Source organism: Durotheca rogersii (genome assembly GCF_024521655.1).
Source record: "Durotheca rogersii strain YMJ 92031201 chromosome Unknown GGS23scaffold_22, whole genome shotgun sequence".
Classification (NCBI taxonomy): domain Eukaryota; kingdom Fungi; phylum Ascomycota; class Sordariomycetes; order Xylariales; family Xylariaceae; genus Durotheca; species Durotheca rogersii.
Window position 1 is genome coordinate 297,758 of NW_026251253.1, and position 26,522 is coordinate 324,279.

Below are 26,522 nucleotides of genomic sequence, written 5' to 3' on the forward strand. Positions count from 1 at the left end.
GGGCATTAATACGCACGGGACGAATGTCACTGCTTCCATCATCAGGCACCCAGGTAGGTACTTAGGCGCCATGGTCACGCAATTTAGCTAGGCGAAGGAGGTGTGCCCAGCTATTCCTCAATATTATCTCAACACCTCCCCTCCCTGACATAGGTACACACTGCTTGGCGATCGTGGCGATCGTGCAAGTTCCTATCAATCCCTCCCTTGCCCGAGCCGGTCCTCGCGAATGATCGCCGCAGCTTTTTCCGCGATAGCATACACCGTCGCCTGCAGGTGCGAGCTTATATGGAGCGGAATAATACTAGCATCCGCCACCCGCAAGCCAGCCACGCCGTACACCTGGAGTTTCGGGTTCACCACGCCGCCGTCTCTCTCGGGAAGCATCGCGCACGTTCCCACCGGATGCCAATCGGTGACGGTGGTGTCGCGAATGAACCGTCTCCAGTCCTCTTCCGACCCCGGCGCCCCCTCGCCCTCCTCGGGGGGGAAGACCCGGCGGGCGATGATGCTGTTCAGCGGCGGCTGGAGGGGGATCTTTGCGGCAAAGATGGTCCCCGCGGTGATGATGTCGAGGTCCGGAGTGAAGGACCCAGCCTCGCTAGAAGCAGGCCGAGGCAGCCGGGCCGGAGTATAGTAGGCGGGGTCGATGGCGGGCTTATCCGAGGCGTGAGGAGACCGGATGTGGATCTGGCCTCGAGAGAAGGGATATTGCTGAATTTGGTGGATAGTCGCATATCGCTTTCCTCTCTCCCCTACAAACGCGCTACTGTTCCCGTGGTGGAGGATGAATTCAACGTGCCCCACGCTGCCGTGCTTGAGATTTTCGAGAAGCAACTCCTTCTGTGTAGGCAAAAGGCCGGGGATTTCCGCCGCGGCGATCTGTTCGTATAGGTCGGACAATTTCCGCCCTGTGATTAGATCTTTCAGCGGCACGTATGCCATGGAGGAGGGCGTGCTCCGGTAGATTCCGTCTTTTTCTTCGAGATACAGTTTCTCGGCGGCCTCCTTACTAGCAGGGTCTTCAGCCAGATCCTCCGGCGTTTGAATTCCCGGCTCGAGCTCGTAGGTAATCTCAGTCACTAGGGCAATGCGAATCCGTCAGTGAGGATTCAACACAACCAGAGGAACGTGGGCGTAAACTCACTTAGATGGTCCTGTAAGTTACGGCCGACGCTCTCATTTTCATACTTGACCTCGACCCCAGCTTTCGTCAACACTTCGTGAGATCCTATACCCGACAGTTCGAGCAGCTGTGGCGATTGTATAGTACCGGCAGCGACCAGGACCTCGAGGCCAGCTTCGATAGTGAAGACGCCGCTTTTATGCAAGTATTCCGCGCCAGTAGCGCGTAACGTGCCTTGTCCACTCCTTTCTATCAATATTCTCTGAGCCTGTGCCCCTGTCAAGATCACCAAGTTTGGCTGTTCAATTTCGGCGCTCCGCTGAGGATTATGACCCAGATAGGCGGTGACGGAGTAGCTTCTCGTTGCAGTAACAGGGTCCACACTCTGAATGGTGGTCCAGGAGCCAGTGTTGGACCCGTTCAATGCCGACGGGTTTTTCTTGATTCCGAGAATTTGAAGTGTGTCACGCCAAAACGAATGGGTGGCGGCATACCACGGCGAGAACGAGGTGGAGACTGGACCCGAAGTCCCATGAAAGACAGGATCAACTGAAGAATGGTGCTTGTCCTGGTGAGACTGGGATGGGAGGGTCAAGGTCTCCGATTTCTTGAAAAATGGTCTTGTTGGAGAGCGAAGTCAGCAACCAAGGGCCTGCCTGGATCAGGATCGGGATCTGAATAACACTAACAATAGCGACTCCCAGTTCCACCCCGGGTTCCCCAGCTTCTCCCAAGCATCGTAATCTTCCTTAGCTGCCCGATTCCAGACCAGAAAGTTCAACGCGCTTGTGCCACCCAGCACTTTACCTCGAGGCCAAGGCAGTTTTCTGCCGCCTAGCCCTTCCTGAGGCACAGTTTCGAATTTCCAGTCAAATTCGTCGTTCCCAACCAGAGACCCAAAATGGCCCGGGATGTCAATTAGCGGGTTGCCTTGGTGGTAATTCCCTGCTTCTAGCACGCCGACCTTGATTCCCTCGTCCTGTGCGAGCCGGGAGGCAAGAGCAAGGCCGGCAGTGCCACCGCCGATTACCAGGTAGTCGTAGGATCTTGCGTTGAATACACCGGGGTCGGAAGTTATGAGATGGGCCATTATAGCGGTTGAACGAAGAAGTCTTTCTCCAAACAGCGAGCAAAGAGGCGCTTTTTTTAAAATGTTTTTTGTTGTCTTGAGATATTACCTACCTTGCTGCCTCTCCGCTAGGCACATATCCCGGCCTCGCCGTAGGGACTGAATAGATATAGATATCCCACTCAGCGCATAATCTACGCGGCCTATGTGGAGGCGCTCCTCTAGCTGTACCGGCGATGGCCCTATCGATCAGACTATGTGGTCCCGGCCCTGATCGCACCACCCGAGAATATAAACCGCGTCCCCGGTCCCTTGGCAGGCATTAGTAATGTATACAACCCCTGTGCACATCATCGCACCCGGCGATCTGGGTGCATAACGCCATTTGGGTCCACACTTGCATGTCTGGATTTGAGGTAGACAAGGATGACGATAGCGGATCCCCCCTCCTGAACGACACGGTAGTGCTGTCGCTAAACCGTCATCGTAGTCTCGAGATATGTTAATCAGAGAGAATGCTGCAACCCTAAGCGTGGCGTGTGGATTGGGTCTACGCATCGCATGTCTCAACCATGTGAGGAGCATAGTACAATATTGCGGAGTCCCAAGACGAATTACACGGCCTGGGAAACTCGCAAATGAGCAATCCCCGGCAAGGTTCCGCGCGGATTCCCCCCTAGACAACACGATTATATACCAGTAGCTTGCCCTTTAGAGACGCGGCCCAGGAACCTGCCCATCTTTCCACTTTGCCTCGCTATAAAGCCGAATAATCGCGTTTACAAGCTCTAGTTCAGCTGCCAAAATGACGACCCCGATTGCAACCCCAGGCCCGCTGCCCCTTATCATAAACAACGTCGATGTAACAACTGAGACTACTTTCCCTGTCTACAGTCCTGCAACCAACGAAGTCCTCTGGTCATCCTTTGCAGCAACGCCCGAGCACGCCCGAGCCGCCGCCGATGCTGCTCAGGCCGTTTTCCTCTCTTGGTCTCGGATAAAGTGGTCCCAGAGACGAGACCTGCTCCTCAAGGCCGCGGAAGTTCTAGAGGGCCGCGCCGAGGAGCTCAAGGCAACCTCAATACAAGAGACCGGTTCTGTTGACGCCTGGGAAAGCTTCGATGTTTACGGCGGGATTGCTATGCTCCGAGAGGTCGCGGGCAGGGTGTCTTCTATCGAAGGCCATATCCCACAGACGGAAGGCAGATGTATGTCATCAGCGGCACTGGAGTCTATTTCTCCGCTCCGTCTCCTTTCCCCCGGTAGCGCCGAATTGACTTGATGCCGTAGCTGGCTTCGTCTTCCGGATTCCTTACGGCGTTGTCCTGAGCATTGCGCCCTGGTAATGCTTGCTCCGATTTTCCCTTACCTGTGGACGGCGGTCTCTGAACACAGAAGCAGGAATGCCCCCGTCATTCTCGGGATCCGCAGCATCGTCTACCCCCTCGCGGCTGGTAACACCGTCGTCTTCAAAGGGTCAGAGTTCTCGCCCCGCACCCATTACCTGCTAGCGGATAGTTTCCGCGCCGCCGGCTTCCCGCCCGGTGTCGTCTCGCTCGTCACTCACGCGCCCGGCGCCTCCGGGGCAGACGTCGTTGGTGCATTGATTGCGCACCCTGCCATCAAGAAGATCAACTTTACTGGATCCACCGCCGTTGGAAAGATCATCGCCGAGTTGGCAGGTCGGCATATCAAGCCGGTGCTATTAGAGCTTGGCGGGAAGGCGACGGCTGTCGTGCTTGACGACGCGGATCTAGAGCTGGCCGCCAGTACTATCGCCGAAGGAGCAAATACACATGTAGGCTTAAGTTACCCCCGCTTCTTTTCTTTCTTCAGTCCTCTCTAGATGTGATATCTCGTTAGGCTCATTCATACCTTCGTTTAATCTAGGCTGGTCAAATATGTGTTGGCACAGAAAGGGTTGCCGTCCTTTCTTCTGTAGCAGAGAAGTTTACCGCGGCGCTAAGGAGGGTGTATGAGGAACGCTACTCGGATATTTCCAAACAGCAGCCAGTAACACAGGCGTCTTCCGCCGATCGGATCGATGCCCTCTTAAAGCAAACGGTCGAAGAAGGAGGAAATGTTGTATTTGGTGGACAACGAGACGAGCACAACCCACGTTGTTTCCAGCCTACCATACTTACGAACGTTGAGGGCACGGTACTGTATAACACGGAAAGCTTTGCCCCGTTCGTCTCGGTGACGGTTGTTGACACTGTCGAGGACGCCGTCCGGGTTGCGAATGACGGCGATTACGGGTTGTCGACCGCGGTTTGGTCGCAGGACTTTTACAGGGCACTCAAAGTTGCCCAGAAGATCAATGCCGGGTATGCTACTCATCAGCCCTCACCACCTACCAGACATACCATGATGCTATCAGCTTCGTGACTGATAAATCGCGCGGCAGACACGTTCATATCAATGGCTCCACCATCTATGACGAGCCTACGCTACCATATGGAGGGGTAAGATCAAGTGGAATTGGCCGATTCGGGGGTAATTGGGGGATCGACGAATTTCTGACCATCAAGACTGTCACATTTCCATTGTAAGCTACGCCGAGGCATGAAGGTGTACACCCGAACGTACATAATATGACAAGAAATGGGTGCGAGCGTAATGGCACAGCGGGAACTGCTAGCGGGCCCCTGTAAGGGGGATAACTGACTGCAGGAGAACTTGGAGGCTTGGCCACTATGTGATATATATTATGTATATCTCTTGTGTGGTAGGAACTGCCTGCCTAGGTCTATCGTCCCCCAACTTAATTCACCTTTGCCTTTTCCCACGATTCCCGAAATCACGGATCGCAGATCGAGATGCCAAAAACACGTGGGGAGCCCGAGAACACTGACGTGAAAAGGAACTGGGTGTGTTTTAGCTAATCAGCAAGAGACAATGCACGACGCATGTGCTGTCCCTTCGATAAATAAGCAACCTTCGTGTTGAACCTCCTCTAGAACCGGATGAAAATGGTTGCGTGAAAACACAGGTAGGTACACGCATGATATGCTACGTGAAAGCAGTTTTTGGGAGGGAAAAAAAGAGAAAAAAAGAAGTGGCCTGAATACTCGACTTATAAACTGGACATTTGAACCTCAACTTAGCTTAAGCCTAACCTGATAACCGAAACCCTCGACTCGGAAACCTAACTCCGAAACATGCAAATAACCCTAGATCGACAACGCTCTCGTATCCCTACCTCAACTCCGATGTATGCGATTATCTCGTCATAGTAAGACTGGGGTTAGCCCTGCACATACCTATGTGGCGGATTATACATGGGACGTAACCAGTCAGCATGTCACATCGGCCAGGGTCAGCCGCATACACCTACAACTACGTAATACACAAACATCTAGTTACGATGATTCGAGAATATTTGGACATCTCCGGTACGCCGCCTAAAGGTACCGCCAAGTAAAGTACGCGAGCGTAAGCGTGCAGACGTCGACGCGTGGTGGACACCGAGAAGGCTTGTCTTCAACAATTGGTAATGACAGGCGAAGAAATAGGGGCTGGTCCCAAAAGTGGGGACGTCGATTTACCTCCTTCATCTCGGTGTGAATACATCGCAGAGAACTGCTTCTTTTGTCAAGACTCCCATAGCTCGCTAATCATGAACAAATATGGCTACCAGAGGCCGCTCGCCGTCAAGGGTCGCGGTGAGATTGTAAAGGTCCAGATAGCCCTTACGGCTGACTTGCGCACCCAAAAGACACATCCTAAGCGCCCCGTATCGTACCTAAGGCCCTTTCTTACGATTTTCTCTTCTGCTTCAGCGGCCCGATTATGTTTAAAATGCAAGCTAAGCGGTCATTGAGAAGCTTGTCATTCCTTAGCTAAGCCACCGCCGTGAGCGAGGAGGCCAAAAAGAAGTCCTGCGGGATCTAAATTGGCCCAAACTAGACAGCCTCGTACAGACAGTCTCACGGAATAGATACCTCACAACCTCGGGATCGATCTACTACTTGTCACCAATCGGATCGGCTTCCGCATACATACAACATCGGGCGAACAATACACTATCACGGTGGGCCTCTTACTACGTACTGCCTCTCGAGCAATCCAGAGGCTGGCGGTCATCAGGCCAAAGGAGAAACTTGAAAGAACTTACCTCGCTCGTAAGGGCCGGCGTATAGCATCACCGGTGGGACAACCCGTACTCCCGTGTACAGCTCAGCCCTAAGCTCGATAACAACATCTACGCTCACTGGGGTTCTCCTTTGCGGATACTAGAAACCACGACACGAAAGATTCAAGACGAGGCTCTCGGTCTTAACACACGCCTAACTAGGCATCGACTGGCCACGGGCATGCCTCGCCGGATCTCCCAAAGCATATCGGCGTCCACCCCCTGGCAGAGCTAGCCCTATGGAAAGAGAGCTAAGGTGAGCCTGTGCTGGTCCCTACGTATCTTACCTGCGACGCAATTCCTCCAGGCAAACCTTGGCTGCAGTGGTACGGATGCTGCCCAGCCAACGCAGAAGGCCTACACCGAAAATTGCCGGGTCGCCAATGCTGCCCCTACTCCGGAAAGAGTGGGAGCCTGCATTTAAATTGCCGCGGCACGACCTGTCGATGATGTGGGAGGGGTCGCCAGCAAGGGGTCACATCCGCCACGGCAGTCCTGCATCCGGCCGTTTATTATTATTTTTTTTTCCTTGACTTATGCTGCAGGGTCTAGTTCGGCCTGGGAGACATTAGCAAGCTTCTTTGTGCAGAATTTCGCACCTGTGCGCTTGAACAACGGGAATCGGCTTCGAGAAGTCATTTCCATGGACGTCGTAGAATGAACCCCAGATCTTACAGACGCCTGTAATACTCATAAGACCCAACCATCTAAACTATCCGCCTATGCAATATTCTCAATAAAACACGGCATTCAGACAGAGGGTGAGGTGCTAGGGGACTTAACCTACTCGTTATAAGCAGAATGCGGATGCGCCCCCCAGGGGCCGTAGCTAGAGAGCGCCATAGTCGCTTACGACTTTCCCTCTCTAACCCCTCCCCAATCCTCCCCGAGACCATCTCTCGACGAAGCACAGAGACCAAACAGTAATGGAATTTTCTAAACACGTTCTTTCAACTTTGACAGAACTATAGGATGGAAAAAGAGTACGAGAGCGTTTGGGGATCAGATGGGGAGAATGTAGACGAAAACTAGGCCAGGTCATAGAGAGAGTCAGGAGTTCATACAATTCCAGAAACGTATCATAGAATGGCACATCGCAGGGACCGTCCCGATAATTCCCGGCAATGTAGGTAGTGAGTGGCATGCGCTCTCTGAACTGTGTTGCAGATGATAATCCGCTCAACCCCTTCACCCCCCCCTTCCCTTAACCCAACTAGGCCGGGCGTTCCTCAACAGCCGTATCATAAGGAGTAAGGGGCCAACGATTTCCGTAATGAACGGTCAGAAGCACCTGCGATTGGAGCCCAATTAGTACGCAGACAGATGGTTACTGTCAAAGCAATCGCCTATTATGGTTGTAGTTTAGCAAGCATCATAATTCTCCCCCAGGTGTGGTGTGGTCGGGTCAACAATAGAAGTATGGTGAATACGACGTTCGTGACTGATGCCTCAGGGAACTTCAGGTGGCCTCTCGCAGCCCCCGGTGGCCTGGATCCTGGTCTGACAGTCTCTTTAATTCAGCCCCTGACAGCCGACATGTTGAAGGAAGGTTCCATCGCAGAGGCCTACGATATCCCTAGCACCCCTCCGAACTCCCACTCTCTGCCCCCTCGCTCGCTTTTCATCTCCTCGAGCATTGGATGCCATCAAAGGAAGCACACGTTTAGCCTGCACATAATTGTGTCTGTAGTTTGTATGAAGACAGTGTTGGTCACACAACTTGTATGTGGCCTTTTAGTGGCCCTCCGCCACACGTTCCAAGCTCACTGAAGACTGTAGAGATTATGTTAGCTTAAAGAGGAGGCGAGGGGATTCAGGTTATCTAGATGTTTTCTGCGGAACCCTTTGGCACGTTATGTGATGGCGGATTTTTCTTCTTGGCTACGCTTACATCGCTCATTGGTACGACCCAGGGCATGATTTCCTGTTGGCAGTGTCTTCACTCTCACTCGCGGACGTAGGAGCTACCGATGGTGCTTGACTACGCCGTATTCAGTCTCGAAAGTAGGCCCGAAATAAGGCACTTGTGTTAGCATACCGGTCTGCAATGCCTCTAGCGCTAGCCCGATGTAGATTGATGTCCTTAATATTAGTGGGAGGCGCCGTCAAGGCCATGTATTTGAAACTGAGGCATGTTAGCATGGCTGGCGGGCGACCTGCTCTTTGGGCGTAGAAACCTCAGCCAGCCAACCACTGATTACCGGCGCCTTGTAGTATGTCAAGGAGCAAAGCAGCCGGGATAACGTGCTAACTTTATCTTCCTATCTTGATATCGATCAACTGCCGATCTAGGCTCCCTTATCATATCCAGCTGTCATCTATAGTAGCCAACCATTCATATCATTCGTAGACAATCCCATCATACCTTAGGCCACTCATGATATTACTGGGGTGGAGAGAGGGGGTGTTTGTGCACAACTGACCGGGACCATGTCTAGCTTTGATACCGCGCCCAGGAGTAGCTGAACCTTTTAAAAAGGCGCATTATTCTTCCACCGGTTTCTTTCTTTCTTGTCTATTGTAGGATCGGATGATCTTTCTTGTTGGCTTTTCTGGTACCACCAATCTGCCGTTGATTTCGCCTCGAATATTATAGGTATCTGGTACTCCGATGACCCTGATCCTCGGTTGCCGGGACAGCTTTTGGTTAGGCAAGGCTTCCGACTATGGATGAATACAGCCGCAGTTTTCTTCTACCCAGGGAGGTCGGCCGCGCCCGACGATGGCCTATGAGGCTCATAGTCTTCTCTCACGACATAAATAACCCATAATTCCACTCGACCATGGCCTCCCCTCAAGGACAGCGAACAGGCCATACCACCTTCGTGGAAGCATGTCAGACATGGAAGAACACCGCCGCAGGTTTGGGCATATGTCTACTAGCACCGATCGCCCCAACAGCAACAACCAATACCCTAGAGCGCCTGCCGATACCTACACCGTTCAAGAATCCACAAGTAGGGGTCCTCAGCCTTCGCCCGACGAAACGATGTATCTTTACCTCCCGTATCCGTCTAGCAGCTTTCCCGGCTTGGACACAGACAGGGAAACACGACCATGGCAGCGTGCAACCACCGAGGGCGTTGACGATATCCTGTACCCGCACCAAACTCACGCGTCTTCGGACAGCGGCCCTATGTCCACGGCCCCAATATCCCGAAATGAAGTTTCCAGCGTTAGGTTACCAGATCATATCAATCCTACGAACACGACACCGACCGCTCATGGTGGATCAAAATCTGGTTGGCCAATAATTGCGGAAACGTTGACGTATAGTCCCGGTAACTGGCAGAGCCAACTGGATGAGCTTGGACAGGAGCAGGACCCATCGTGGGCAGCTAACGACGGGCAACGAACAAGATCAATCGATTCCAACAACTCCTTATATTCGCGGGGGTGGTCTACTGTGAGCAACGTCGGATCTGCCGTGTAAGTCTGCATATTACACCGGGAGATGGCATTGGCTGATTCTTTGAAGGGACCCCGTTGGGAATGCCACCCAGTATGATAAGACGAGCCGATTTCAACAGGAGCGTGTTAATGATGGAGAGAATGGGTGGGCCAACAATGGAACTAATGATGCTATCAATGACTATCTACAGGACCACCATGGGCCATGGACCGCCGGATGGCTCGATGAGAGGCATCGTTGGGTCAGCAACGCGTTGTTTGGAAATGGCGCTTGGTCAATAAATAACGAAGAGGAGAAAGAGTACCCTATCTTGCCCTCTCGGGAGTAGTTTGTACTTCACAAGGCCTCCGATTGTTAGTAGTTAAACTAGGGAGTTGCGTGATGGAGAAGCCTCATCCACATCCGATGCCATACCTAGGTTCATTGAGTGGCAGCATTCCGTTCGCTTGGCTTAAACCCAAGAATTACGGCTTATACCTACATGCCTACACAGTTAGGTAGTAAATCTTGAGAATCGACAAAACAATTGATCCTATGTGGGCTTGCCCGACCTCTAGAGAAGCAGAATTCTTAAAATGTGCGTTTCTGTTACCCCTGAGATATTGACCCCATAGATCTTAGCCACACCATTTTGCTGTCGAGAAGCTTTCCAAGCACAGCCACATTCAAAAGTGCTGCATCTTATCTTATCAAGCGTATGCATTTAACCAGTTGGAAATAATGGACATATGGATATGTAACTGAGCGAGGGCTCTCGTACCTCTACAAATGAGACTATGCTTTATTCCGTCCCTCCCTCAACGGCCACAAACAAAACATACTACACTTACCTTACAGATTCATTCGCACACCATCCCGCAACACCCTCCCCCGCAGCGATGGGGCCTAAGCGCTTAGCCGATAACGAGGGCGCAAGCGGATCCAAGCGGCGTCGCAGCCAGAAGCACTCGGGATCCGCGAAAGGGGTAGCACCCGTTGACCCAACCTATGGTCAGCGTGGTGTGTTCGGCAATCTCGAGTATGCCACCACCGTCCCGAGCGGCGACAACGACTTAGACTGTGAAGATGATGCCGAAGCACTAGCATACCTCAGATCTGTGCGGTAAGGATAGCCGTCTAGAATTCCTATTTCCGTTATCAGACATGCAAAGCTAAGCATACAGCCTCGGGTTTGTTTAGGCGAAGAATACTGATATGGTGAGTATAGAGAGCAAGCGTCTACGATCCCCCACATTCTCGTTGCGCATAAGGCTGGCCCTCAGTTGCCTCTTGAGGCGATTGTACCGCCTTCCGGTGGCCGTACTGACCAAAAACGCGTCGAAGAAGAGGAAGACGGGGCCGGGATATCCATTGACCGGAGCGTCTACCAAGACGGGAAAGGCGACTTTAGGGGATACTATCATGATGGGGCGTATGTCGCTTACCCGTCCGACCATTTCAACGAGAATATAGAAGAGGAGGAGGAAGTCGATGACGGCTACGACCAGAAATACGGTGACGTGGAAGAAGGGTACGAGTATCCCACGCGAGAATACGAAGACGAATCTAGCTCTGAGTCTAGCGAAGGCGGCCCGCGCAATAGTAGCTCGGATGAGATACGCGACGCATACTTTGCATCTCTCGCAAAGCAGTTTTTAGCTCTCCGAAATATCCTGCGGACAATTCCTCCAGACGACGTACTACTATGCCTCCCCAAGTCAAATACGACTGAAGTCGGCGATTTCGGTCGCCTATCCGACACGTTTTCCAAGTGGTCTGGCCGGCTCAGAGGCACGGACCCGTTGCCCGCACAGATTGCCGGTATGCATAAGGACGGCGTCATCCGGCTGCTGCGCATCCTTCTCGGGGGCAAGTTCCTTCGCAAAAGACAAGAGCTCCGCGAACGCACCAGCAGGTGGATATGGGCCTTGCTCGCACGCCTACCCGACAAAGGCGAGCTCGACTACCAAGAGATCGGCTGGGTCCGCGAACTTGGCAAGAGAGCGGTGCTTATGATGGTTAGCTTGGCCGAGATGGAGGTCCTTCGAGAGCATTGCGACGTAGAAGATGACAGCGCCGGTACCCAGGATGGCGAAGTCGATGTCGATGAGGGGATCACCGAAGACCTCAGTGCGGATGAATTTTACGGCGAAGATTACTCTGAGGACGACGCAGACAGCGGCGATGCTGTCGCCCGGGATTTTAGGCAAGTCCAAGACGATAAAGTTGTCGAGGCCAACACTTCCGCCAGTGTCCTCGCCACCAAATCTGATACTATATGTAGAGGTGATGGCGACCTAGCTGATGGTAAGGTTGACAGAGCCGAAGCCGAGGCGGTTACCAACGTCCCAACCCTAGGGGGCGCGACAGAGGAAGCGTCAGATGTTGAAATGCAGATCGACTCAGACGAGGAAGTGGACGGGGAAGTATCCGACACACCCCAACAGCGGCCAGAGTCGGCAACTGACGTAGAGACGGCCAAGGCTCGCCTCTTCAGAGAACTCGACAGCGTCGATAATGATGTCGTTATAGATATAGAAGTTGCACCGTCCGCCCTCGAGGCCAAAAACTCTTCAAGCCATCCTTCCCCCGAACAACAGAAGAAGCAGTCCACTAGCCTTCCTTCGGCAACAGAAGGCGAAGAAGACATACAGGAAAAGAAGGAAAGCCTCCACAGGGCCAGGATCAACGAGCGGGCCACCCTGAACATGATCCTCACTGTAGCCGGTGAGTTCTATGGACAGAGGGACCTTCTCGAGTTCCGAGATCCGTTCGGGGGCCTTGGGACCGAGTAGGTACCCCGAAATTGCATCGCGTGCGCCTGTGTGTATGACACACATGTGCTCCTACGGATACTTTGATGCAATACAAGATTACTAGGCTTCTTGTTTCCCTAACATCCTGATACTGCCTCCGCGGTATAGGCCGGATATTACAATGCGCACGCGCGGCACAGATGGTAGGACAATCCCGGAGACGATTATATGAGAAGCAACTGCATTACTGTAAGCAGTTCGCTGCCTAGGATAGATTGACAGTGTTATTAATTGCAAGAGAACACCCGTACTCTCCTTGGAGAACGCTCGTCGTACTTGAAGCCTCCATTCCCCAGTTATCAACAACTAGGGAGGAAATGATGTTAATCTCGTAATCCCCTATTCACACTGCCTTACACAGGAGACTCATGATACTAATATAAATATACCTGCCTCCCATTCGGCATCCGTACGTGAAATGTGCAATCCAAAAGCGATCCCAGCCCAAACAGCCGCCGCTTGTTGTGGTATAAGAAACAAATGCGGCGACGCTTCGCATGATACGCAACGATAACAAAATACAGCCCAACTCCCCGACGCCAATCATGCTGTCCCTCGTCACGAAAAGCAAGTTCCCGCGGGCGCCGCCGACTTGCCGCCCCTATCGCTCCCACGTTCGTTGTTCCGCGCTCCGCCACGCCCGCGCTCAGACATCGCTCATCTCGACCTCCCAGGCGCCGCCGTCGCGGTACTCGAGCTCGGCGGCGCGGTCGAGGAAGTCGGCCTCGTCGAAGTCGCCGTCGGCGTCGACGACCATCATCACGTTCTCCTGGTCGAAGCGGGACGGCTTGCCGCCCGTCCGCCTCAGCTTGGCCCTCGGCACTGCGATGGCGCGGGGGCCGGTGCTAGCGTTGTTGTTGTTGTTGCTGTTGTTGCTGTTGTCGCTGTTGCCGTTGCCCGCCCAGCCCGCGGGCGTCAGGCTGCGCGGGCTGACCTCGCCGTCGAAGTCGACGAAGCGCGGAGCCGCCGCTAGGTTGAGGCTGGGCCGGTAGCGCTGCGGGGCCGCCGCGTCGCCGTCCTCGTCCTCGGCGAAACCCCGCTTGCGGGTGCTCCTGGCGCCGCCGTCGCGGGGGAGGTCCGAGCCCGTGCTAGCCACCGACTCCTGGCTGCTCGTCAGGCCGGGGACGTCGTCGTCGTCCTGCATGTGGTTGTCGTCGAGTGGGAGGTCGTTGATGCTGAGGATCGGCTGGTACGGGTAGCCGTTGCCCCCGTCGTGTTCGGGCTGCGTGCCCAGACCGCCCACCTTGTGGATTCCGCAGAAGGGGAGGAGCTCCCGCCGCGGCGCCGAGACGGCGTTGGCGCGGGACCGACCTTCGCCCATTCCCGCAGCCGACGCCGACGTTATCGGGTTGCCGCTGCCAGGGGCGTTTTGGTTGTTATTCCGGCCGTGGCCCTCGTCCCAGAGCGCGAAGGCGCTGTAGCTGCCCGTCTTGTAACCTTCGGGGACGGACTTGCGCACGCGCATGCCCACGGACAAGAGATTCGCTTGCACGGATGCGGACAGGACCGGAGGCAAAACAGTAGTGGAATCGGATTGCGTTCGGAGAGAAGCGTTGTTGAGATGAAAGGAAGACGGGGAGGAAGAGGAGGAGTTGTTGCTGAAGAAAGAGGTGATTTGCCGCTGGGCAGGGTCGCTTGCGGCGCCGGCAAATTGGCGCTTCGTCCGTGGCGCCGACATGGCTCGAGGCTTGGATGGATGGGATCGACCTTGTAACGTGTGGGATGTGACACGGCCCACTCGACGCAGTGAGTGATGCACCAGGTGGTCACAGACCTCTCTAGCTCTGGCTCTATTTCCGCGACGGAGATGGAGTTGATGGCGCTGATCAATCGGGGCAGCGGGAGCGGAGTAAGCATCGAGCAGCTGCCCGATCAGCTGCACGTCAACCTGCAGGAGGACGGGTCGGGGAAATGGGATGATTAGGTAGGGCGCAAAACCGGCAGCAAAACCTGCGATGATCCGAAGACGCCGTAGGAGAGACGGCAGGATAGAAAAGTTGGTAGGCTGAAGCACGGTGGGTTCGGGACCGTCTTGATGTAATTGCCAGTCTAATAGCAGTGTCAGGTTGGGTTGGGGCGGGTGGAAAGGAGAGAGGGAGGTTCGAAACGACAGCCGGAAAGGAGGCGAAGCGGAGGAAGAGAAGGAGGCTGGGTGTGTGTGGACTGATCTATGACGATTGGGGGCCGGGGGGGAAGCTTAAAAGTGGGGGGAGGAGAGAGCAGCAGAGGTGGAGCAACGCGTAAGTGTATATCTCCCTCTTCCCACACGTCGCGACGCGACGCGACGCGCTGCGCTGCCCCTTGGCGTTACCAGACCCCCCTTTTCGGAAGGGTCCACATTTGCTCGTTGTCGCGGAATCGCATTGCTACCTGTCTCGTGGAACCCGCTCTCGCAGATTCAGGTACCGGCGGCGGGCAGGTCAGGTAACTTGATGACGCTAACACGCACACGCACAGGATTAGGTAGGTAGGTAAATGTGCACATATGCCCATACGCACCTAGATACCTCTAGCTATAGGTATGGTACCTAGAGCGCATGTAGATATAAACGCAATCACATCTTAGATCGGTCCTACATCATCCTCAGACTCTCTCTAACTTCCTCCCTAGGTACCACACCACATCGCCGCTTCAGTCCGGCTGTGCCACTGCAATTCTTTCTTTGACATTACACCTTTAGTGTCGTGCGTAAATACCTAACCTACACACTCTGCCTGTTGACCCGCCCTCAGGCGGGTATAAGTAGGCAAACAAGAGGATAGCGGAGAAGGTGGATGGGGCGCGCAGTGCCCGTATCAGAACCGCGTCAAGTCGGCCTAGCGCAAGAGGGGCGTCTGTCCCGACGACTCCCAGCCCACGTCGTGCGCGGCGACCTCCGTCGCCGGACACGGCTGGAACGGAAAGCAGTCAGGTTCGCAGACGGTACCTTCGGGCGGAATCTCTCCCGTCGCGAAGTACCTGGCCAGGTATCCGTCGCGGCACGTCCCCGGCGTCCCCAGCGTCCCGTGTCCCATGCTGTTCTGCACCAACACCCGCGACCCGGTGTGCTTCTCGGACATGGCCCACGCGCCCGTCTGCGGCGTCAGAGGGTCTAGGGCACTCGTTACAAAGAGTAGCGGCGCCGCCGGAACCCCATATATCGGCGTGCTGTCCGCGGCGTCTGTTCGCCACGGCCCGCCGAAGTTGTATGCCGCCCGCACTCTCCAGGACAGACACCAAAATCGCCTCTCCGACCACTGGCCCCCGAAATCCTTCGATTGGTTCTTGAGCTGCCCTATGTACACCTCGAACTCGTCGAGGCTCATCGACTGCTGGATCCCGTCACCGCACATGATGGCGGCGAGGGCCTCGTCCAACCAGGTGTATCGGCGGGTCTGAGAGGGCGAGGGCGACGACGATGGGCAGATATCTTGGGCGCGCGGTGTGCCCACGGTTGCGTACAGCGCGGTGAAGTTCCCGGCCATGGCCTCGGCAATGGTCTTAGCGACAGTTGGAAAGCCGGTTAGCGGCGCACAGGCCCCGACGAGGATAGCGGCGGTGACATCATTCCGCGAGAGAAACCCCACGCCGTTGTTGCCGTTGCTGCTCGACTCAACGTACGATACCGATTGCTCGTCGAGATCATCGAGGAAGGCTTCCACGCGAGCTTTAATGCTGCCCGGGCCCGTGTCCTCCGGCTCGAAGAGCGGGCAAGTCTCGCCACCGTCGAAGCATGTCTCCCACAGTCGCTCGTACAGTATTTGCGCCTCGTTGAGGTTGGTGAGAAATGTCTGCGTGGTTACAGGGTAGGAAATCGTTAGCGGTGTGCGATAGTCACCGCGAGACGCTGCAAGTTACGCCGTGGGTGATGGCGGGGAAATTACGCATATAGAAACGAAATTTGTGGATGAGGGAAATAGGTGCTTACGGCCGCGTAGTAATCCTCGACATTCCCGACAGCCTCAAGGACCATGCGCCCAATACGACCAGGGAACATGGACGCGAAGTAGTTACCCAGTATGGACCCGTACGAGAAACCCCAGTACTGAATCCGGGGGGTGGTATCGACGCCCACGGGCCTAGGCTGAGGCCGCGGCCTCCCGCGATACTGCCCGGCTGCCGCCTCGCCCCGCTTCTTCTCGATTTCTTCCACAATCTCAACCATGTCCCTCGCCACGCTAGCCGTCGAGAAGTAGGCCCGCACGTTTCTGTGCCCTGGTATCACGCCCTCTTCCGCGCAACGCTTCCCATACGCACCAAAGAGCCCGGCTTGGCGATCGAGGACGAAACGTCCAGCGTCAAGGGGACCCACAGCACGTCGTTCGAGGGCTGCGATGGCGCGGGCGAATTCGTCACCGCCGAAACAATCGGCGCTAGGAGTCGTCTGACCGACGCCACGCGGGTCGAAGGACATGATCTCATAGTTCCGGGAGATATCGCTGCTGTTGCTGTCCCCGCCACTGGCGCTGGCTTGAAGTATAGCACCGTTCTCCAGGAGAAACTCGACGCCGGATCTCCCGGGCCCGCCCGGGTTCACGATGATGGTACCACCGAAGGATGGGTCTGTCTCATCCACGACGGCAGGACGCACGATAATAGCGATTGTGGCGTAGACACCGAGATGACGGGAATTCCAGTCGAGGGGCACTATAAGCTTAGCGCAGCGGTGGTTGTCGTAACAATCGGTGTAGTTGAGAGATCTGGAGGGACGGACGGTGCCCCAGTCGAAATCCGTGACTTGAGTCTGGGCCAAGGTTGAGCAGGGGCTGAGAGCGGCCAGCACGCTGCCTAAAACTGCAAGTTTCCTAGCCATAACGGCGGGCTCTAGGGATCGCCCTGCCCTATACTAGATAGAGTGGGAATCTAGAGATTGCAATTAGGGTATTAGAGTATAGACAATTTGGCGGGCTAGATGGGTGTCTGATATCAAGGGGTAGAAGAGGTTGGAGTCGACGGTAGTGGCGAATTCGCGAGCCCAGCTAGACCCAACCCCTAGTTATATGTACTTATCTAGCTATTCATCGACAGTAAGCATGCACACTCCAAGACACATACGATTACACGTAGACGTACGCTTACACTTGCAGATACGTATACACATGTGGGTACACGTACACAGACTTATGCAAACGGGTGAGCGGCCGGCCGTCCAATAACTGCAGTACGCCGAGCTATCCCGTAGGCCAGGCACCTCGAGTGCCCTTTGACGGCAAATCCAGTATCAACGTAGCGTAACGGGACGGGCAACTACGGGATACTACGGCGGCGGTTGCAAACTCCCTTCGTATTGCAACTTTGCCGAGATTATCAGGGCCTATTCGGGTCAGGTCGAGGCACGAAGGCGAGGTAGTGTTGCGGGGTCGCCGGGCTGGAGAGCAGCAGCAGCAGCAGATCCCCTCACCTCTTGCTTCTTCCCGTCTGCGGTGTGACGGGCTCAACAGGGCTCGATTCGACTAGACTCAGGCCGTCCCGCGGAATCAAGGGAGGGCGTCAACCGCGGGCGGTATGGGTCTGCACTGGCGCCGGGCGAAAATGTGAAACAAGGACGGGCGGTTCGTGACGTCAAAGAGCAGATCCCAGTTGGAGATGAACGACGCCACGACCAGGGCAGGAATACGCCTGGGCCAATCACCGATTCCTCGTTGGCCTTCAGATTGCCCAATCCGGCAGGAGGCGGCCTCCACTCGAGTTGGAGGCATCAGGTGTTGTAAACTCGACCATGCTATACTATACTCTACTGTGCTGTGTTATACAATTACCACAGCACGACTATAGATATAACTGTGCTAGAGGTTCTGGGGTCCATGTAGGCACGGCTTCTTATTGGAATTCTCGACCGAATTTTTGCTCATTTGTTTCCCCCTTCCCATTCCCATTTCTTTTCGCGGAGGGGGAAGGGGACGGGATGGGACAGGACGGGGAGGGGGAAGGGGCCGAAGGATATGAAGTGACTGGGTTCCTCAGCCCATAAGTCTGCTACCCCGGGTGACAAAGCATGCTCTTCGCGCTTCCGATTCCTGCTTGTACGCCCTGCGCTGACCCGTGGCTGCGGATCGTCGAAGACCGGTCTGAGCCTCTAAGCAGCCAGTCCCGCGAGGAAACACGTCATCTCACTCCCGCGTCTACGATGAGAAGGGGGTCTCCGCATTGCAGGCATCCTGTCCGCACATACACACACAGGCTATAGGCCGAGCTTGTTTTGACTAGATAGCCCTTCGACCAAAAGGGGAGGGGTGCTCTGCGAGACCCCTTTCTCCCATCTCCCTCGTATCACCCTTGCATGGCGGGGATTACGCAGACTCCCTTAGCTCCCGTTCCTTTCCTCCATATCACAGCGATCTAGATCGGACATGTGGTATTAGCCTGGGGTAGCATACCTCAAGGGTAACAAAGAGGCGAGCCTGCAAATGTTCTTTTCAGGTCGGTCTCCTCGGGGGGCCCACGCCTCCACTAGGTTCGGAAATCTCCCTCGGCGTAGGGAATCCTTCGGTGGGGACAATATCCGGTCAATCTAATACAGCCTAGGTATACGTATAGTAAAGCTGGCCGTGGTCATCAGTACTACCAGGTGAAGCCCGTTCAACCTTCCCCGCTCACACCGCCAATCTTAGCACGGGCAAAAAGCAAGTACGAAGGAATGCTGACGCCTCATAAGTTTCCGGTGAAGAGAGGCTGAACCGCTCGGTGTGATGATGGGAGTACTTAAACTGCAGGGTTGGGCCTTCTCGAAGCCCGGTCCGAGGCGAAACTTGACTCAACAGTAAAACATGGCCGCTACCGTCCTCGAATGTTGAGACAATACGCTGATTCACGGAAAAAGAAGCAATCGACAATCTAGATAAGGCATCAATCAGCTTCATTTAGGGGGGTGTAGCACGACGTCTATTTGGCCGCCCGGGTCTCAACACCGAAAACCGATCTAGATTGACACGAAGACTTTAATCTACATCTCGTCGCACGAGGCCTCGAAGAATCCCGATCAGATACGACTAGCATCGAGCAGGAATTCCCGTTTGCTCCCCGCGAGCCTGAACAACCTCGAGTCTCGGATACAGCCACCGCTATTTCATCAGACTCTTTGCACCCGCCGTCTATAACCCGGTACCACAAATTTTCAAGGGTAGGAATTCGTGGGTGACACATGAGTAATCATAATACTCTCCTTTTATACACTCCCAGCCGTTCAGATAGCTACAACCCACAAATATGTGGGCTACAATATCACCTTCGTGGGCATTCCAAGGAAACGATAGGCCAAGGATGCACCATTTTATCCCCATCAGCATATATTTTTCGGGATATCATAATATCTTACAGTTCTTTCTTCTTTGGGCTGGCCTTCTTCACCGAACCAGGCGGTGATTTCAGACCAGCAAACGCCAGCAGTGTAACTCCCAAGATGCCTAGAGCACCCGCGCCGTAGGCCACCTCTCTACCGGCCCACCAGTATATGCTGGTGAAAAGGACCGGGCCTAGGCCACGACCGAGCTGGCCCCAGCTTCGCAGCATGCCCAGCTTGCCACCCCGTTCGTCCTCGCTGGCCTCGAAACTGCTTAGCGTGTTAAGACCGCTGACCACTGTGGCCGACGTCGTCGCCAAGCACGTGGCGGCAAGGTAAAGCGACCCGACCGTGCTGATGCGCCCCAGCATGGCAAATGCGAGCAGGCAAGCACTCACACCGATCCGCACGGTCATGAGAGGGGGCAGGCGACGGGTAATGCCGCCCTGAAGGATCGAAGCCACCAGACCCACGTAACCAAGTAGTCGTCCGTTCTGAGCCGAGCTGTACTGGAAGAGGTCGTACGTCATAAATGGAAGGGAGAACTCCATTCCGGAGAAGAACAGGAGAAAGGCGAAATGTACAAAGTTCAGTAGAAAGTGGGAATTGGTGCGCACCGCCGCCTGAGGCTTGGCTGTCTTCTCGACTGCTAACTGTTTCTCTGTCTTATTCGGGAGGGTCTCGGGTAGCGCAAAGAATAGGTAGATCGTCTCAACTACGATCAAGAATAGAGACACGCCGGCGGCGGTCGCGAAAGGGTTGGCGGCGACAATGGAGATGGTGCTAAGGTATGCGCCGAGAGCCGGGCCGAAGGTGAAGGCGATCGAAAAGCACGCGCCGACGAGAGCCATAGTCGAACCTCGATTGCTCTCGTCCGAGATGTCGGTGGCAATGGCTGTCGCGAGCTGAACATTGCCCTCGGACAAGCCACCGACGATGCGCGATGCGAGGAACGTTCTAAAGTCGACAGCGACTACCCAGAGGAGGACGGACAGGATATTGCCAGCCATGCTGGCAAGAAGCGCGGTCCTCCTGCCATACTTGTCGGAGAGGTGGCCAATGACGGGGGACGCGATGGCCTGGAGCAGGGAGAACAAACTGCCCAGAGCGCCGCCGAGCAGAACGATATCGTATCTCGAATCGATAGGCTTCGCAAATGCCGACTTGTAAGCATTCAGACCGTCGAGGACCCGGGCGAGGAGCGTCGTGTGGGATTCCGGGCCGGCTTCACTATTGCGGTAGAACTCGAGCAGCTTTGGGAAGAGTGGTAGGATAAAGGTAAAAGAAATCTAGCAATGCTCATAGTTAGCTTGCGGATCCCACCCGGTGGTCCAGCGAGAGTTAAGCATACTAGATCCAAAAGTAGGGAGACGAAGATGACCTTGAGCACCTTCTTTCGGGTGCTCGGGTCGGCGGCAGCCATGCTGGGGATCTCCAGGGGTGCTTCCTCGTCGCAGCAGCGGCGGACCAGCCGGTCGATCTGAGGACGGGGAAAGGAGCGTCGTTGCAGGAGAAGAGGAGGTAGAAGTAGAAGCCGAAGTATCGGAGCTAGAGGGGGTTGGAACAGCGAGGCGAAAAGATAACCAAGTACGAAAAGAAGCTATACAGCTACCGAGCTGAACGGTGCCGAGTGCGACAGCAAATGAGGGAGAGGATGAAGATAAAGTTGAGGCGGACAAGGAACGATACGGGAGAACTGGCGATGTTTCGTACTTCGTAAAAGTTCCGAGAAACGAACCACCAGAAGCTGCACAGAGGAAGGGCGACGTAAACCGTAAGGTATCTCGTACCTTGGTACCTGACCAGGACTGTGCGCAAGCAGATGGAGGGATGTACCTTGTACGTACTACGGGGTATGCATGGATATACACGTTTATCCATTGGACGGAAATGCTTGGTACATCTTCACATGTATATACCTGTGCGTAGGACTGCGACCAATAGGGCCAGTATCTTCTGCGGGGCTACCAATAGGGTCACCTCACCACTACGAATCCGACGACTCGCTCTGTTCCCGAAGGGGTTTAGCGTGGTAGCCGTAACGTATGCTCGGAGACCTCCAGGTTACAGATGGACAGATACTAGGTACATACACGTACGTGTAGGTACCTACCTAAGGTAGGTAGGAGGTATTATGACGTGACAAGCGCCAACGCGACAGTGGCCCCATGGGCCAGTCTTCGCCGGTAACGAATCTGGGACCTTGGCTTAGGTACCTAGGTAACTAAACCACTGTTGCCGTCGAGAACGTGAGCGTCAACACTTTCCCCGCGGGTAAAAAAAAAAAAACCCCAAAAAAACAAAGTAATAACAAGAATAAATAGGGTGGAATACAACTGGTAAGGAGGCCGATCTTTTCGCGGATATAGGTAAATAAACACCTACGGATCGGGCCCTGAGATGGCCACCTACGTTGAAGGGAGCAGTTCCGAACCTGCCTACGGGTAACCAACTTCACAAGATAGGGGTATACAGGTTACCTAAGAGGTACCTAGGTAACATATAGGTATTACGCCCTCTGCGGTAATGCATTAGGAGGTAGGAAGGTGCCTAACGTCATCGTGAGGTTCTTGCGTAGGTAACTCGGGAATCCCACCCGGATCGACACCTTCTCGTGATCAACATCAGCCCTCATAACTGAGGATGCTAGGCGCATCGCAACCACGCCTGCACACACACGCGCACGCGCACCACACTCTATGCCTAACCCTAGTGCATGACAGAGATAATAGATATGCACATCGGTCTCGTTGGATCGAACAGCCCCAGCCTGTTCAGAGGCGACAGCTATCCCCCTGAGGCCGGAGAGGCAGTTGGCGACGTGATACTGCCGTCTTAAGGCCTACCGCGAGCGAAAAGAGGATAAGGCGATCATGTGTAGTCGATGCCCAGTTGCAACGACGAGCCTAGGGTTGCCAACTCAGCCGGACAGGATAAAAGGTAGGTAAGCGTTGAATACCTACCATATCCACCGGGCCTCTACCCGCGTTGCTGTGTCACTTTGCCAACAGAATTTTCCGGTTCCGATCAGACGTCGGCCGATCGAGTCGAGAGCAAAGACGAAGTTGCCTATCCGCAGTGCCGTTGGCGTCCCCGGATAGACTGGGCAGGATGGAATGGGTTTTTACACCCGAGGGCACCCGGCTCAGTAATATATAACTATCCTCCGGATAAGACTGACCGACTGACTTTTCTTGACACGCTGGACATGGCCGATCCTCTCTCAGCCTTGCCGTGATGGAGCAAGATTTCCCATTACCTACAGCTGCTAATGGACTGGCACAGGCGACCGGTCCCCCTGCTTTATTCGTCGAGGCTGAGGGAGCATCTACCCGCGAGTGTTGTAATATGTCGGCTACGGTGGCACCTTGGTCCACAGCGGCCGGTCTACCTTTATGGAACCATGGGTTCCGACGAGCTCCATAGGTCTGCGACCTGCATCCAACGCCGGATATTCGGTGTTGAATTGCTGCTTAGCGAGAGAGAACTCGGGTGTACCGTGTCAAAAAGTCCTACATACCTAGGTATATCGCCCGCGCAGATCCTAACTGATACCGTCAGCTACCCTGCCCCGAACTACGATCTCTGTACCAGCCTCTCCCGAAATACGGTGGTCTACGCTAAAGCTTGGTACCCTCTGAGCATAACACGGCCCTCACGCCCACATCTCCGCGCGGGCCTTTCCGCTCCTAGCAAGACCTATGGGCGGGCCCTTGCTGCATCGTTATGGAATCATGCGACTTAGTATCAGAGCAGCTTCAATTTTGGGTCTATGCAATACGGAGCAGTGTATTATTCGACCACGCATCGGCGAGTGCTGCCCCACGGGGCTCGAGGCGATTCTCGCAGGGCCTCGGCTCGGCCCCACATACCTACATCTTGCTGAAGAGAAAATCTGGAAGAGTCATCCTGAAATGTGGTGAAGGACCGCATCTATCTCTAAGTCCTATGAGTAGGCTATTATTGCAGTGGTAACTAAGACTGGAGGGGACGAATCTCAGATCATTCCAAGTCAACCGCGGTGTTCACGTTGGAGGTTGACAACTAGCAACGGTGGCCACGTCATGGGAAAACTGGCCGAATGGGCATTCGTGAAGACTGTGCAGTTGATCGATTTGAGTCTTTCCCTGGGCAATCGGATGAATTGGAGAGGCTATGTTATAGGCTATTAGGGTCATTGAGGAGCCGGTTGTGTCCGTGTTGATGATTTCTCGCCCGTAGTGAGACTCGCTGACGTTTGATACCTAGATGGACAAGCTCACGCCGATCCGAGCCAATATTCAGAAGCAAGTGAGAGATGGCGCTAATTTTCTACCGGAGGGCTACGGATAGCCGTTTACGATACCCTTCCGCTCAGCCACAGGCCCCACACATTGGGTTGTAGACAGGCCCATTATGCCGTGAAGCGTCCGAGAGAGGGTCCTAACCCAGAGCAATTGATGGAGATATTGGGTCGATTTCTCCGGTCCCTCCACCTCTGGCAACAACGGAGTAAGTAAGCGGGAAGGAAGACACCGTTGGTCTCGTATCGCGGCTTAGCCATGCAGAGAGAGACGGGCAAATAGGTAGCGATGCAACGAAGTGTCTTTCCAGATCTCGTAACGGCACAATCCCAGAGCGCAGGTTCACGGCTGCCCAGCTGCCTGTCTAGGCAGGCTTCTAGAAATGCAAGGCCATCTTCGTCAGCCAAGGGCAATTCCATCAGGGTCACCGATCAACTGCCGCTAGCGCACCCCGAACGCATGGAGACCAGCCTGCATCGTGAGACTGGACGTTGCTCCATACCTATGTATTCATACATACGCTACCTACCTATATATTGCTATAAATGGCATGTCTCGTAACCAGTCACACGCACCGCGGGACCAACAAAGGGTCCATCCGCTGCGCCAAATACGAGCCAGATCGGCAGTCCCAACTCCCCACTCGACGCCTCCAAGGAAGTAAACACGAGAAACTGGTGGCCCGCCCGAGTTGCACGAGACACTATCATCCGCAGTAGTAAATTCTCTGCCGCCCTTTGCCCGTCTCGTCGCGACGCCGGCCGTAAAATGTAGTAGCGTACCGCGCACACACACGGCAACAGCACGGTCTAGCTCTCACCCCATCCCTCGTCGCCTCGTCGATGGACATGGATGGGCCTAGCTCCCGGCTCGAGACCTGGGCCTTCAAGTTAATCGGCCGTCGGCCGGCTTTAGCGAGGTTCCACAGCGCCCGCAGGAATGCCACCACGTATGATGGCTTCTTTCACGGTCGTACGTAACGTTCACTGGGCTGGGTTGCATGAAAGGTAGCGGATGACACAAGATACGAGGTCGGCAGAGAGAGCCATCACCATCCCTCGGCACAGGGAGGATAGACAGATTATGAGAAACATGTATCGTGCCTGTATTTAAGGGAGGCATCTCCTCGCCTTCCCATAATCATACTTGCATCATCGTCAACGACGGCAACTGCAACAGCAACCGTAACAGCAACCGCAACAGCAACCGCAACAGCAACAGCATCTGCACCTTCTATACTAATATCTTCCATATTAATATCTTCTAATCACTCTCCTCCTCACGTCTTACCTCGTGCCCCGAAGCTTCACTCGTCCTCGCAAGCGGCTCAGACAATACAGCAGCAAAAATGCAGTTCACCAAGCTCATCCAGCTCCTCTCTCTCGTCGCCGCGTCGTCGGCTGTCACAGGTACGGAAGCAAAGAAAACAATGCCCTCAGACAAGGGTCGACCGCCAACCGTCCCCATTTTTCCCAACCCCGCCCCAGCTGTAGACATTCCACAGGGAAGACTACGAAGCCAAGCTTCGCAGCGGCGCAGTCGGCCTAGCTAACACACCTCGGCAGTCTCCTACGACACGGGTTACGATGACGATTCGCGTTCTCTGACCGCCGTCGCCTGCTCCGACGGGCAGAACGGGCTCATCTCGCGCTTCGGCTGGCAGACTCAGGGCGATATCCCGAGCCTGTACCTCGGTGCGGCGGACGCGATCGGTGGCTGGAACTCGCCTGCTGTACGTTTTCCCCCTCTCGTCTCTTCCTCTCCTTCTCTCTCTCTTCGCCACCACCTTGCTGACGTAAATGGACAGTGCGGCACCTGCTGGGAGCTCTCGTTCGGCGGGCGGACGATCAACGTCCTGGCCATCGACCATGCCGGCGCCGGCTTCAACATCGCGCTCGACGGCCTGAACGCCCTGACTAATGGCCAGGGCGTCGCCCTCGGCCGCATCGAAGCCAGCGCGCGCCAGGTCTCAACCAGCGCCTGCGGCATCTAAACCCCACACACTCTCTCTCCCTCTTTCTCTCTTCTCTTGTTCGGTTTCTCTCCAATCGGCTGCATTTTTATCCTCTTAGGGCAAGAAAAAGATTAGAAAGACATCCCTCTCTACCCCCCTCCTCTCTCTCTCTCTATCTCTTCGCATACGCATCGACGCCGGGAGAGGAGGTGGGGAAAAAAAAAACACTATTTACGATACGACACGACGCGACGACGGCACAAGACGAGCGAGGTCGGGCTTCGCGGACTCGGATCGGCGGTCTGAAAGGACAACAACATCCCGGACGAACCCCGTCTTTCTCGCCTCCTTGCCATCCAGTATATATTCACACACACACAGACGCACATAAGCATACCTACAGCCTACCTACCTTACCTACTTGGGTGCGCACTTAATGTCCGTTCCTTAATGCACCTAGTCGGCATAATCACCACCAACCACCATCAT

General features: G+C 54.8%; 8 protein-coding genes across 8 annotated transcripts; 4 read left to right on the forward strand and 4 right to left on the reverse strand.

Moving 5' to 3' along the window:
* Positions 1 to 195: 195 nt before the first annotated feature.
* On the reverse strand, positions 196 to 2,216 carry GGS23DRAFT_599204 (putative choline dehydrogenase; the record flags this gene model as incomplete). The annotated part of the gene is made up of 3 exons (XM_051518895.1): positions 196 to 1,082; positions 1,148 to 1,746; positions 1,816 to 2,216. 3 exons carry the CDS (start codon positions 2,214 to 2,216, stop codon positions 196 to 198), a joined length of 1,887 nt encoding a protein of 628 aa, XP_051369396.1.
* A 784-nt stretch (positions 2,217 to 3,000) lies between these two features.
* Positions 3,001 to 4,747, forward strand: GGS23DRAFT_613579 (salicylaldehyde dehydrogenase; the record flags this gene model as incomplete). The annotated part of the gene is made up of 5 exons (XM_051520575.1): positions 3,001 to 3,403; positions 3,486 to 3,537; positions 3,597 to 3,993; positions 4,086 to 4,522; positions 4,603 to 4,747. 5 exons carry the CDS (start codon positions 3,001 to 3,003, stop codon positions 4,745 to 4,747), a joined length of 1,434 nt encoding a protein of 477 aa, XP_051369397.1.
* Positions 4,748 to 9,163: 4,416 nt separating this feature from the next.
* Positions 9,164 to 10,070, forward strand: GGS23DRAFT_599207 (uncharacterized protein; the record flags this gene model as incomplete). The annotated part of the gene is made up of 2 exons (XM_051518896.1): positions 9,164 to 9,759; positions 9,809 to 10,070. The coding sequence occupies 2 exons, from the start codon at positions 9,164 to 9,166 to the stop codon at positions 10,068 to 10,070; spliced, it is 858 nt and encodes a 285-aa protein (XP_051369398.1).
* Positions 10,071 to 10,536: 466 nt separating this feature from the next.
* On the forward strand, positions 10,537 to 12,516 carry GGS23DRAFT_613583 (uncharacterized protein; the record flags this gene model as incomplete). The annotated part of the gene is made up of 2 exons (XM_051520576.1): positions 10,537 to 10,844; positions 10,950 to 12,516. The coding sequence occupies exons 1-2, from the start codon at positions 10,621 to 10,623 to the stop codon at positions 12,514 to 12,516; spliced, it is 1,791 nt and encodes a 596-aa protein (XP_051369399.1). The 5' UTR covers positions 10,537 to 10,620.
* Positions 12,517 to 12,798: 282 nt separating this feature from the next.
* GGS23DRAFT_579853 (ribonucleotide reductase inhibitor-domain-containing protein) lies at positions 12,799 to 14,685 on the reverse strand. Its single transcript, XM_051517091.1, has one exon. The coding sequence runs from the start codon at positions 14,213 to 14,215 to the stop codon at positions 13,184 to 13,186; it is 1,032 nt and encodes a 343-aa protein (XP_051369400.1). The 5' UTR covers positions 14,216 to 14,685; the 3' UTR covers positions 12,799 to 13,183.
* Positions 14,686 to 14,880: 195 nt separating this feature from the next.
* On the reverse strand, positions 14,881 to 18,037 carry GGS23DRAFT_579858 (TAP-like protein-domain-containing protein). Its single transcript, XM_051517092.1, has 4 exons — positions 17,919 to 18,037; positions 17,591 to 17,831; positions 16,446 to 17,531; positions 14,881 to 16,308 (listed from the first exon to the last, which is right to left on the reverse strand). The coding sequence occupies exons 3-4, from the start codon at positions 17,328 to 17,330 to the stop codon at positions 15,355 to 15,357; spliced, it is 1,839 nt and encodes a 612-aa protein (XP_051369401.1). The 5' UTR covers positions 17,331 to 17,531; positions 17,591 to 17,831; positions 17,919 to 18,037; the 3' UTR covers positions 14,881 to 15,354.
* A 1,480-nt stretch (positions 18,038 to 19,517) lies between these two features.
* Positions 19,518 to 21,219, reverse strand: GGS23DRAFT_613585 (MFS general substrate transporter; the record flags this gene model as incomplete). Its single annotated transcript, XM_051520577.1, has 2 exons — positions 19,518 to 21,085; positions 21,148 to 21,219. The coding sequence occupies 2 exons, from the start codon at positions 21,217 to 21,219 to the stop codon at positions 19,829 to 19,831; spliced, it is 1,329 nt and encodes a 442-aa protein (XP_051369402.1). The 3' UTR covers positions 19,518 to 19,828.
* A 4,095-nt stretch (positions 21,220 to 25,314) lies between these two features.
* On the forward strand, positions 25,315 to 26,166 carry GGS23DRAFT_221160 (Cerato-platanin). The gene is made up of 3 exons (XM_051511969.1): positions 25,315 to 25,488; positions 25,645 to 25,811; positions 25,887 to 26,166. The coding sequence occupies exons 1-3, from the start codon at positions 25,428 to 25,430 to the stop codon at positions 26,070 to 26,072; spliced, it is 414 nt and encodes a 137-aa protein (XP_051369403.1). The 5' UTR covers positions 25,315 to 25,427; the 3' UTR covers positions 26,073 to 26,166.
* The last annotated feature ends 356 nt before the right edge of the window (positions 26,167 to 26,522 follow it).